Source organism: Podarcis vaucheri (genome assembly GCF_965113315.1).
Source record: "Podarcis vaucheri genome assembly, chromosome: 4".
In the NCBI taxonomy this organism is placed as follows: Eukaryota; Metazoa; Chordata; class Lepidosauria; order Squamata; family Lacertidae; genus Podarcis; species Podarcis vaucheri.
Genome location: NC_138762.1, coordinates 67,918,601 through 67,932,384, shown reverse-complemented (window position 1 = coordinate 67,932,384; position 13,784 = coordinate 67,918,601). Strand labels below are relative to the sequence as shown.

General features: G+C 36.8%; 1 protein-coding gene across 4 annotated transcripts in view; it reads left to right on the top strand.

The window, feature by feature from the left end:
- The window catches only part of CDKL5 (cyclin dependent kinase like 5), a 63,512-nt gene extending 51,537 nt beyond the window's left edge, over positions 1-11,975 (top strand). For 3 of the 4 annotated variants that reach the window (XM_082221632.1, XM_082221633.1, XM_082221631.1), the window contains exons 16-18: positions 1,343-1,465; positions 2,620-2,739; positions 4,851-11,975. In XM_082221632.1, the coding sequence (XP_082077758.1) occupies positions 1,343-1,465; positions 2,620-2,739; positions 4,851-5,240 (633 nt within the window). In that variant the 3' untranslated portion in view covers positions 5,241-11,975. The remainder of the gene's footprint in view (positions 1-1,342; positions 1,466-2,619; positions 2,740-4,850) is intronic. The other variant, XM_082221634.1, reaches the window with a different exon arrangement.
- The last annotated feature ends 1,809 nt before the right edge of the window (positions 11,976-13,784 follow it).

The following is a 13,784-nucleotide window of genomic DNA, read 5'->3' as shown; positions in this document are numbered from 1 at the left end:
CATTATGGAGCCAGCTACAAATCAGTGTCCCCGGTTATTGTAATGAATTATTGTACAGTAATAAAGACCACATAGCTGTACATAGAAACTGGTGTAAATCAACAGCTATAGGACGTCAGCATAATTGCCGCAACTACTTCATATTCAGCGGTGAAAATATTTTGTGCTAGCTTTATTTGCCTATTTCAAGCTAGCACAATGCTTTGCCATAAGAACATTTCTCACTAGTTTCTTTCTGAAACAGAGGCAAAGAGAGTGGCTTAGTTGTTAAAATATGTTGGAATAGCACTAGGGAGAACTCAGGTTAAATATCCAGTCTTACCTACTTCACAGGATAATTGTGAGTGCAAAATTAGGGAGAGAGCATGTTGGACACTGTGAGAAGGGGGAATTATAGTATGGAATATATATTTGCAGAAAAAATAAAAGAATAACAAAACAACAACAATCACCTCTATTGCAGTCACTTTGGATCCTCCCTACTGCTATGAAAAGAAGATTTCAGGATGCTAAGTAGCAAAGCTATTTTTTCTGAGCAGTTTTATTTGAAACTGCTGGCCTGTGATTAAGAAGTGGCACATAACACTGTAGTGCAACTAAGTTTTTCATAGCCTGCAGATAATTTATTTCTCCCATATAATTCTTTCTGAAATACATATGTCAGCTACAAGGCATATGCAGAGCACAACTCCTATACATATGTGCTTCAGATTAAATTCACTGTGCTCAGTGAGGTTTATAGCCTAGGAATTAGGATTGCAGCCTTGGACATGCATTTTCATTGAAGGGTGTATTTCTCTTATTGTTTGATAATTAGTTTAGTTAATAAAATGAAACTAGCTATAACTTTAGTTAAGTGCATACTAGGAGTCAGTTGCTACTTTGCATGCAAGTAAACCCTTTTCTAATTTCTCTTACCACTTGCTGCATCTGGATATAATGATCTTAAACAATAATGATATAAAACCCTACATTGTGTAAGTAAACTGATAAACATTTTATGCACCTTACTACATGCAAAATCAGCTATCATGATTCTGCTAAGAGTTCATATGCTAAATTCAAAAGCCTGGTTAAATCAATTCATTCTGAACATAAAATACATGCATTTTGACAGACACATTCTTGAAATGTGTTAAGTGGGCAGGTGTGTTTCTTCCATAGACACTTTTTTATTCAGCAGAGCAATTAATCTTATCTTGCCACAATTATATCACAGCAGATTTGGCATAAGAAATGGCTAACTTATTAAAGTGTTCATATATGTGCAGATAAGAGACATGGGTAGCTCTCCTGAATTATACTGTTATTTATGCAATTAGTCTTTTATCTTATATTGCAGACAGAATCCAACAAGGCGGAGAATCCAAGCATCAAGAAATCACTCTTTCCACTTTTTAGTACAAAGAATCACTTAAAGCATAGCTCTTCTTTGAAAAAGATTCCTGTAGTCACTCTACCTATGGTATTGACTTTTAAAAATGGTAGCACTGAATTAAAAAAAACAAAACCAAATATTTCAGTAAATTTATTTTACTGACCACAACAGCATGTATTTTTCCCATGGGATCACAAGCCTCTTCATGCAAGCTAAGCAACTTGAGCCAGTTCCACAAATTCAAAGATTTTTTAAGTTTTCAAAACTTCTGAGAAGTGTGGCATGGTTATATTTTGAAAAATTAGGAATAGGTGTTTGTAGCAAACCATTAAATGCAACATCATCTGAAATCAGTCACATGGTACTAATGTTCAAGTTATCCTTTCTTTATATTATTTAGTTGAGTCTTGTTTACATGGTTTGCCATTTCTTTCCTTCGGCTTAAGCAAAAAGAAACTTCCTTTGAAAAACGAAGCAACCTCTTATTAACTTGATTTGCCACAGAACTCTATATTGGTCTGTTTTTAATAGCTTTAATTTCCTTAGGTTTTGTGGTAATTAGCCGCCTTGTTGTTTTGATTGGCAGAATAAAGCTAAGCTCCCTACATTTAATGTTTTAACAAGTTTTTAATCCTAAGATTTAGTTGCTGAGAAAACACTATCTAGCCAATAATTTCTCGTCCCTCCCCAATAATTCTATGAATACTCAAACCATCCTGGTGATGGGTTCAGCCATCATTTCCCCTTGCAACTAGTGTAGCACTACTTAGCAACCTGTGTGATTAAAAACTTCATTTTACTTTGGTGGGAAATAAATTATTTCCTTGCACAAATAATGTACAACAAACAGCCTGATAACTCTCAATTCATATATTGATCTTTTTTCTTTAGAAGAAAGAAAACATGTTTTGTTTTTGTCTTTTGTGGAGGTGGCTCATGATCTTAAGAGCAGTATGGAATGCTATGGAAATGAGGGTGAAACACAACAATGCACTTATTTAACTGCTCTTTCTCTCTTACAGTGATTTCACTAACAGCATGTGAATGCCTTAAAGGTGGAGGTTGTAACAAATCTGCATGGCATCTACAAATCTGATTATTAATATGGACATATTAAAGGGGCATTGCAATAACAGGCTTCACCTGCATTGCTTTGATGTGGGAAGCTGGGAGAAGGGAAGCAGTTTGGAACATCTACTGCTTAGGAATTGATCAGCCCCCAAAATCTTTCTGTGTTGCAGATGCCTGGGAGTGATAGTCAGGATCTTTTGGCATTACAGAAAGCTATGCACTCATCTAATCACCCTGGCAGCAGGCAGAAGGATTGGCATTCTGATAAGATGACAGAAATCCAAAGTCATGTAAGTGAAATTATTGCTTCATTCCAGTTTAAGGTCAGGGGAATAGCAGGTAGGTCTACTAAGTTGCAACCCAAAGTACCAGTATATACCTTTATATCATAGGCTCATATGAAGCTTATACTGCATTCAGGTCATTGGTCCATCCACTGAGTACAGTACATGCTGACTGAATCTACTGCTTCTCTAACCCTCTTTTCTCTGGGTTTTTAGTCCAGCCCTACTCTCTCTTTCAAGCAAGTATCTAGGTATGCCAAACAGCAGGATGGGGCGGATGAAAGAACCAGAGAAATGCTGAAGGGAGAAGATAAAGCTGCCTTGTGTTTTGATGTCACTGTCTTTCCTTCTTCTCTCCAGAATCAACCTAGAATAGTTACGGTTGCCAGTCTCACAACCCAGAGGACCATTTTTGCTTTAATTCCCCTTTTGCTGCTACTCAGCAGTAGTGGACAGGTACTGTCTCCACCCCTGTTCTTTACTGATGACATTGGCAGCTTCAAAGGAGAAATAGTTCCCCAAGGTTCTGACCTGGCTTCTTTAATAACTACTCCATTTGCCAATTAGTGGCATACTTTTTGGGATGATTTGATGTCCTTTACATTCTGCGGTAAAATATAAGAATAGCCCTAAACTTCTGCTTCATTTCACTCCTGAAGCATAGGTGAATTATTTGCCAGATCCTATAACTGCTAGTGAGCTATTGGCCACATTCACATGTCACTCTAAACTATGGTGTGCAATGTGCACGATCCACACTGAGTGCTCCCCCTTTCTTCCTCCTACATGGCCAGTAAGATTCAATCAGATCCTTTCACTTCTGCTTTAGTTAGCCAGTTTGTTGTGTGATCCAAGCTTGGAATTGTGGTTAACACTAGCTGTGGTTAGTTTCAACAAGCCAGCTTCAGAAACCGTGGTTTAAAATTGCCTTGTTTGAAATGAACCGTATTTCCTGTTTGCCACATTGTGTTACACCAGCAACAAAAGTTTCTGAACTTCTTATCTCAGACTCATGGCCAGGAGGAGTCAGAAATCTCATAAGGATAGATAAGAAAGAGTACAGGAGAGGTTTCAGTTTCAAATGTGAGGTGATGAACTCTCAAAACACACATGAACTCCCTTCAGCTAGATGTAAATTGATTTGCCATCTGCATTCCATCCTGTCCAGCAATGCTAAAATGACCTCAGGAGAGGAGGCTAAAAGCACACCCCTTTAACTCATATGGAGAACTGGAGGTACTGGGAAGCCATAGCTTCTGAGAAGTTCAGAGCATGGCTGTTATGGTATTATCCCATATGTTGTACTAGATTGAAGTACATAATTTAGAAATGTCTTGTGGAAATTAGTCATTCAAGACAGATGGATGTTCAGGGATCTTACATTGGAAATATTTTGAGTCTTAGCAACTGTTTTTAAAAGTTTCATTATTTATAAACTTATTTCAACTGTTATTTGGGTATTTTTTAATTAATTGAATAAAATCTATATGAAGCTGTTGCATCTATTAGAAGGCAGCTAAAACTAACAATAATAAAGTGGTACTTTGGTTTTCTAACATAATCCGTTCTGGAAGACTGTTCGGCTTCCGAAACATTCAAAAACCGAGGCGCAAAGGGCGGTCTGCAATTGCAGTGGAGAAAATTTAAAAAAATGCAACGGAAGCCGTTCGACTTCTAAGACGCGTTTGAAAACAGAAGCATTTACTTCTGGTTTTCCAGCATTCAAAAACCAAAATGTTCGGCTTCCGAGAGATACCACTGTATAAGAAATCATCAAACCTGGTGGAAGAGTGAAGAATAATGTTTATCATTTATATCAAAATTTGAGCACAGAATCTTCAAGTAGAGAAATGTTCATTCTGCACGCAGATGCTGAAAATGCAATAGTGTTTAAAGCTATAGAATATTATAAAAACATACTGGGGCACTGTATTTCTAGACTATACTTTCTTGAGTGAAAAGCGGAAAGTGGATGGAAAAAGAAATATATTGTAAATAATACACTTACAGCTCAAAGCATTATTGAACAAAGGCTGTTTTCAGTGTTTATAAGCAGAAAAGGGAGTACAAATAAATAAAAATAACAAGGCCCATGAAGTTTTCTTCTTTTTCTTTAGAGCCAGCCTTTAAAATCCCTCCGCAAGTTGTTGCACCTTTCTTCATCCTCAAACCATTCAATTCCTTCTGAACCTCGATTCCAGCCCTTACCAAGTCAGCCAACTAAAACATCTTTTTCTGAAGTTCGAATTCATCCCATAAGTCAAGTTTCCTCCAGTAGCAGCAGCAACCTACGGCAGGAGTCCCAGTCAAAAGGCAGAACCACACTCCAGATCCCGGGCCAGATGGAACCCAGTTGGCATGTTTCCCCAGTGAACAGGAGTGCCAATGATGGGACTTCATACTCTGATCAGATGCCTTCTAAGAGTGGGCAAAATGGTCATACTTACAACCGAACAAATAGATCCCGAATGCCAAACTTGAATGATTTGAAAGAGACAGCTTTGTAATAATACTCCAGGAAATGCTATTGCAGGGATTTTATCAGGGGGCATGGCAGTGCTGGTGATCGTGGTGGTAACTGAATTCTCAGCTTTATAAAAGGTGTGCAATATTGAATACGTGGAGCTACTGTTTGGTACCACACCAATAGGGATCTTGCAGTGAAATTATTAATTGCCATTCATCTAATCTCATGACAAAAGAATGTGCACTTCAGGGAGAATGAACTTTTTTGCCCTTTTCTCTCATTTTACATTCCAGCTTAGTGCACTCCTCCGTCTGTATAGGCACTTCGGAGAGTTGAAAGAAATGTCTTTAGACCTGTGCCCTTATGGAAAAAAAATTGCTGCCTAGATTTAATTTTTTTTTAAAGAAACTGTGGGGTTTATGTGAAACACTTGTATCCCTAATAAGGGTTTAAAGTTAAGTTGTATGTTTTTATTTGTTTTTTAAACTTCCACATTTGATAGGGTTTGTAATATTTATTTATGATCTACTATTGTATTGTTATAATCATATCTTATGTTACAATGTATAGTTATTTTGAGCTGTTTGAAACATTGTGATGCAGTGCAACAGCTACAGTAGTTTCTATAAAAACTAACATACATAGATTGCATCAGGAGTATTTTATTATATACATAAATTATATATATGAATATATATATATACACAGATATATATAAATGGTAAATAACTGTCTTTTTAAAAATATACTCATTTAAAAGAAAAGTATTGTTATGACACTATCTGCCATATTTTTATACATTTGTGATATAAAGTGCAGTATTATACTTCTAATAAAAGGGAACTGAATGTGGATTGAAGTGTGAACTGTAAGACGTTTTGCCCAGCTAGTACTAGATGCAGTGTCGTTGCTGACAAACAAAATACAATAGTAATTCTCAGACTTTGCTCTTAGCTTGTTTCTGCAGGTAATGGCTTATCAAAAATGGAAACCCTTAAAGTCAATTGAAAAGTGATATATTCCCCCCTAAATGTGTGCTTAGCTTTTCCCATTACTCTTAATTGAAGATGGGCATCTGCATTATCGTGGTAGAATCCCACCTTGTTACAGTTGTCCATGCAGAAAAACTAACTTGTAACATGTTAATGCAGATCCTCTTCTGTTCAATATGTGAGGTGAAGACCAAAGAGCCACAGCAGGAGTTGCAAGTGGCAAGCCAAAGTTGGCATGACTTAGCACTGTAAATCATGGTGAAAGGTTTTAGGCCTCTATGTATTCTTTGCACTTTGCTTGAAATTGTACCGACAAGAAAGTAAAATATTGTATTTAAATGTAAGAGAGGATGTGGCACTTCTATTTTGTTTCTAAGATTTAATAAAAACTGTGACATAATATTTGAATATGGAAAGCAACACTTTTTCTGCTAAGTTTGATTTCCCCCTATATCACTTATAAGAATATCTATGTGGACATTAAAGCTTCACTCTCTTCAGAGTGCTGGATGTTTTCTAATTTCCTATAGAATATTATTTTTAAAAAATCAAGTGGACTTATAGCAGAGTGTATGTAGAGTCTAATATTCCGTTTGCTCACAATTACTATAACTCAGGAAAAAAGATAATTGGAAAAATGTTGGCCCATTATGGAGCTGGTATAAATGAAAAAAGAATGAGACAATAGTGTCAGAACAATACATGTTTTAAGTCATAACTCCTCAGACTTACACAACTCTTGAAAGCATAGCTTAGTCACCTAGTTGTTTTTCTAGCAGTTTACTGCTTTGTCCTCCAAAAGATTACCTGAAAAGCAGAAACTTGCTGGTTTACGCGGATATTTAGAAGTACAGACGAATGGAAGAGATGTACTCTTAGTTTGCAGTACATTAAAGGTATATGTGAATTTTTAAAAACAGCATCAGCAGACTTCATAGCAGGAACAAAATGTTTTTCATTGCAAAAACCAAAAACTTGAGTTGGAAGGATAGTATATGTGTCTGTTTCCTATTTAGAAAACAGGTATTAGAACAATACATGAAATAATGAGTGTGTTGTGGGGAATATGAGACCGTATGATGGAGCTTGTTTAGTAACTGGGTGTCAATTTGATTAATAGAGTATCTATCTTCTAACAGTCTCCTTCACCCACCAGCTGCCAAATTGGCCTTACTATTTGTTTTGAGACTGCAGCTCTGAGCAGTACTGTCTGCGTTACACTAGTTGTAGCTGTTTAATTATTGCTATACCCCATTTTGATTACTAATACTTATTACACTGCAGGCAATTTGCACACACAATTTTTTGTAATGCTATTTCTAGCTCGTGTGTGGAAGCCCTCTGCCTTGAAAAGATTTAGCATCAAAGTTAAGTATATCAGAAAATCATTAATTGTATTGTTGCATTTAAAATTAGTATTGCCATTTTCAAGGATAAACCTGAAAGTATCTGTCTGACTTTCAGGAGAGAGTGAAGAAATAATATAATTTTCTCTTTTTGTTAAAATAAAAACTGTACATCATGCTTGAACACACAGTTTCCAATCTGTTAATATAAAGAGTAAGTCTTATTTCAAAAGCCTTGCACTTAATTTGGTTTATGTAGCCAACTTGTAATATGTTAGACTTGTAAATATGCTAAGACATCCAAAAATCTTATTAGGCTAATGGAGATTTGCTAGCATCTGAAGAAGTGCAAAGCCTATTACACATTAAACTATTATTCAAGTGTGAGCTTTTCTCTTCGCTGAGATTAGAAAAGTAATTTGCTGTACTCTCTGTAGCTTTACCAAGGATAGAGCAGCTAAACTTAGGTATGTGTTTTGCTCTCTGATGGTATTCCTAGTGTAAAATAATCAGTGTCATGTATACTACTGGAAGGCAGCATACATTTTCCTGTGGGATTGTAGGGATATTTTAAATAGGGAAAATAAAACCTTGATATATTTAACAATATCTGTGGAACAAATCTTTGATACTTTTGCAAAATTGTCCATTCAATAGCATTTCGTTTGAAAGTGCCCATATTCCAATAAAATGCATTAAAACCGGCCTAAACAGTTTATTGAAAGTAGAATTTGGTAAACATGCTGCTGAGATTTTCATTTTGGTAAACGTTGATGATAGTAAAAAGAGAAGCAAGTTAAATTTTGCTTGATTCTCAGAGAGTGGGGAATGAGCATATTTTTAAGTTGTTTTTTTTTTTAATTGTAAGTCGTGTTTAAAATTTGAAAGGTTACAGAGATTTATAAGTGGGATCTAGCATGTTTAGTGCAAGAGGTTTGAGAGCTGACATTGCACAAGCATAAACGGACAAGCTTAACTGTGACCAACTATAATAATAATGGCAGTTGCGCTAGTTATCCTCAACCATCAGGCACCCACTGGATTTGGCTGTTGCACTACATTGCTAATGAGACTCCTACTAGCAGACTGGCTTGTCACGTGAGCAGGTTGCCACAATTGGATATCTCCCTTTTTAAAGAAAAACAACAACACTACTTTGAGCAACAGACAAGATCACTGGGGAAGGGCAATGGCAGTCACTCCTGGTTTCTTGGATTTGGCATACATTTATTAAAGCATTTCAACCCAAGATCAGGAGGTATGGTTTTCAGGTGTGTTTTTTAAAAAACCATGTTCTGTTTTTAAACTCCTATATCAGAAGGCTTCCCATATAAATCCCCAACTAGTATTGGGATCAGCCTCCCGCTCCTGATTCGTAACTATTTTTTTAAATATTAAAAAAAAGATCATTTATGTCCTAGAAGAGAAGTATTGATACAGTCTTTAGTATTTCATTTGGCTTTTGTATAGAAAACACAGTTATTAAAATGTTCTCTCTTCCATTCCGCCATCCCCCCACACCACAAAAGTATGAGTAATTCAGTTTCCAGCTGCCTTAAATATATCCAACTTTTATTTTTTACACTGTAAGGCATTTGTAAAATAACCAACAGAGAACAACCAGGAATCCAAATATTTTAAGGCTCCTTAAAATACCAAATTGAATTATGACCGAGAGCAAATGTGAAATTGGCAGAGAATAGGTATATCTGTGTCACAGTTCTATTTGAGTATTGGACTAGTGTTTGTTAGTTTTGCTCTGAGGTAGAATAATAAAACTTAGTCAGACTTTTGCCTAAAACACTCTCAACTGAGAATGTGAATGTGTAGCCTGACTCTTGCATAACAGTAATGCTATGATACGTTTTTGTGTATTTGTTTTGTGTGGTGGCGCGACTATTCAGGCGTTAGATGAACATGCACAAGGGAGTGTACAATGGTTCTGTCTTATAGTGCAGTTATTTGAGCTAGGCTTGGTGTATGTTGCAAGGAAAGCATATTACAGTAGTCTTCAATAAACATTCAAACACTATTAAAGTATCTGTAAAATTAAGATTCTTTTAGAACAGCCTTCCTCAACCTGGTTCCCTTCAGATGTTTTAGAGTACACGTCCCATCATTCCTGATGATTGGCCTTGCTTTTCTGGAGCTGACGAGAATTGTAGGCCTCAACATCTAGAAGACACCAGGTTGAGAAAATGTTCGAGAAGAAAAGGTGCCTTTCCGTATCCAAATTCATTCTCCTGTTATTTTTTATTATGCCAGCTGGCTTACACATGAGAATTAGTAGCAGATAAGGACAAAAGCCATTTTTCCTAGTGTCTAGTATAATCCAGCTGCTGTTTAAGAACTTTTAATACAACACAGTTGCATCCAGACAAATTATCAAAATAAATTAATGTATCTTTATTTCCCAGTGAATTCTCTTCATTCAGCTACCGTAACAACAGGGTGAGAGCCTTTCCTCACATGTCCACTTGTCTCTGCTAACACAAACTCACTTATCAATATTCTGCATTATAGAATAAAAGTACCATGAAAACAAAACTGACCAGTTTGTTAACAAAATCCTTATATGAATTTTATATGTTAGCTGAACACAGTTCCATTTACTTTTAAGAGTAATGAAGTTGACGTCACTCGCTTCAGCGTAGCGGTGTAGAAGATTTCCCCACTCCTATGACGTTTACCACTAAATGAGCAGTGCTTCTGGAAAATGTAGATTAAGTTCATTCAGCCAAATAAAGGTGACCAAGCTCTCCTAAACAAGCTGCCGCAATACAGTACCATTGCTTCTTGTGGCTGTTCATAGAGCATGTTTACTGAATGTATAGCTAAATAGTTGTACACAGTTGTTGTTTGCTAGGACATTGCTCAACACAGGACTTTTCAGTTACCTCTCTTGGTCAGTTAATTACAAATTATAATACGGTGTTTGCTTTACTTTCTTTTTGAAGAGTCCGGTCTTTCGGAATTTTGGTCAGGAATGGGGAACCTGTGGCCCTCCAGATGTTGTTGAACTACAACTCCCATCAACCCTGGCCAAATTCCAGCATGACCAATGATCAGGAATTATGACAGTTGCAGTCCAGCACCATCTGGAGAGCCACAGGCTCCCCATACCTGTTTTTAGACAGTGCTTATATTAATTTTCAGCTGCTCAGTGCATGCCCATTGTTAAATTGCTTTAAGGTCTTCCTTTATTTCTTTATGCTGGATTGCCCTTTTTGTTTTGTTTTCCGCTCCAGGGGGGACGGACGTGAAAATATCTTATTTCCCATTCTGAAACAGTTAGACCATTGTTAGATTTTGTCCAGGATGTTCATTTGCTCATTTATTTGCTAGATTATCCGAGACATGCATTTTTAACTCTCATCATATTCCAGCATAACCATTATCTTAAAATGTGCTTTAAAAAAACAAACAAAAAACCCACAAAAATTTAGTCCACAGGACATAATGTGGAAAATACATCACGTGGGGGTTATTATTTTTGAAGAGTCGGTAAAATGCATGGTGGCTTAAGAAATGTATGGAACATCACAATTTAATATTTGCAAATAGAATCACCTGAGATGTGTGCTAATTCTAAGACTGCAAAATATACATTGCTGTAATGAATTCTACTGGGAGGATTTAGAGTTCATAAGTGGCGGGAAATCTACCCCCTTTAGATTATTTTTCTCCAACCTCCGTGTTAGAAGAATTAAAGTGAAGGACATACTAATTCCATAGTGGTACATTTTGACCTATAAATTCAGGTTCTCTGGAGAAGGGGGGGAAATGCCAAATAGAGGTCTTCAGGGAGAAATAGCTTTGGCTATTTAATATATTTAGAAATCCAGGACTGCTGAGATCTCCACTGTCAAAATATTGAAGAAGAATTGTAGATGAAAAAATAGGGGAGAGGATATCTCCTGGAGAAGTTAATAGCTTTAGGAAAGTCAAGGTAAACCCAAAAGATCTAATTAAAAAGGCAGATTTCTTGGCTTTTGAAGCATTATAAGTAAAGATTACCCACTTTCACTATCCCTTTTTTAGAAAATCTCAGATGTGCAAACTTAAAATCAACCTTGCTTTCTGTTATGAAAAAGACATTATGTAAATCTTTGAATTAAAACTGATTTTGAAAATATGTTGGGTATTTGAAGATTTCATTCCAAGTTAATAAACCATCTGTAAAGTGTTTATAGAACTCTTTGTATCATGTTGTGCTTACACCGTATCAGATTGTTTTCAGGCATGTATTCCATTTTTAACTCCTGTATAATTTTTATTGTTTATGTAAATAGTATGAGAAAGAGAGAAAGAAATGATCCTATGTTTAATCTTTAATTATCAGCATGGGAATTATTCATTTTTACTGAGCACAATGTATTTTTGAATGGGCCTTCCAAAACATGTCTTTAATAAAAATGCAGGTTTTGCACTAGAAAACTGAGGTTGTCATCCCTCCAAAGCATTTCGTGCATCTGTAGTAAGTTTCCTCCAGCCTTTCTGATCTTTTATTTACCCTTCTGTGCTTAGCTTTTTCTGAACCTCTAGCTTGTTGAATGTATTTGCCAAGAAATATTTTTGACTTATCTGAAACATTTAAATGATACCAGTTTATGTACATTACTTTTGAGTTCAGATAGTATCTCAAATGGACACTGACCTGCTTTTGGACATAGCCGTATAGCTGACATAATATGCCAGTGTTCCCTTTACATCTTCGTCCCATGGGGTCACTGAGCTACAGAGGCCACTAGAAGAATCTGTCCTGGAAAAGAATATCAATTTTCTCTCTGCTTCATTCCAGAACAGCCCACAAGTGTTTCATCTACTTCATTACTATGATCTTATAATTTCCCCAAGCCGAAGAATTGCCAAGAGAACAGAAAGAAGTGTACAGATACATGTCAGCATCAGAATACTAGTGTTCTTCTTAATTAAACTGACTTCTTTGGTTTACGTATGGCAAGGCTGGAGCTAGACCATGAATCTCAGATGAGCAAGTCACAGTAGGCCTATTCACACATGTACAGGAGGTCTGTGGGTGTCCCATTAGCCCAGCCATAGCCAGTGTCCATACATTGAGCAAGGTGTGCAAAAAGGAGCACCTATATGTGTACAATTGTATTTCCATGGGTACATTTTTTCATTCAACATGTGGGTAAGAACCTAAGAGCCTTCTGGAGCTGGCCAGTGGCCCGTCTAGTCCAGTATCCTTTCGACACGGTGGTGAACTAGTTTCCCATAAGAAGGCTACAATCAGAAGCTGAGCACAACAGCGCTCACTACTGGCAGTTCCCAGCAGTGGATATCCAAAGACCTACTACCTCCCATAGTGGAGATAGTACATGGCCACTGATAGCCTCCTCTTCCAGGAATTCATTTACTCTTAAAGCCATCCAAGATGGAGCCATCACCAGGACAACATCAGGAGTGGGTATGTTCCTGTTCCCCTCCACACATTAGTGTGAAGCATATGTAAACACAGCTTAACTTGCTGCCCAGCTTCAAAGATGGTTGTGTAGGAAAAATCAGGACTGTCAAACACTAGTCCAGACTTGGGCTTAATGTCCACAATTCATTTTCTGTATCTGGGAGAGCCTTTTGTTTTCAATATTTTCTTCATCTCTTTGTCATCCTCTGCTTCATTGAGAAATAACTATTGCTCTCAACATTGATTTGGAAATGTTTGTCAGCTAATGTATGCTCACTGATTTTGTGTTTCTAACAGATGAGCCAATTGCTTGTGGCAGCAATGCTGTGTTGCATATTAACCCATCTAGTTCGTCAAAATCTTGATAACTGCCATTCCAAATGGTATAATCATGGTCAGCGGTTTGTGTTCCACATCATTTCAATCATTTGGATATACAGTATGTTTGAAGTTTTCCATTTCCTTTAGGTATCTCTATTGCTTGTTGCCATCACTTTTGGGGGATTTTGGTGTGTTTAATAAAATGCATTTGCCCGGGGTGACAGATTTCCAGTACAGCATTTAGATAATTCCTCCTTTGCAAATGTCTTACGGAAAGAAATACCCACCTTTTGTCCTCTATAAATGGCTTTGGATGCAGATACTTCTGTTCCGTAAAGATTTCTTGCTTTCTAATTTGACTCCACACACCTACTTTGCTGCCAGAAACTGCCCAGTTACTGAAGACGATAGAATAAATGGATGGTATGAGCACACACCGAAAAGCCAAGTCTATCCTAGGAGCAGCTGTGTGAGAGAGATAGAATTTGGAGCTTCTG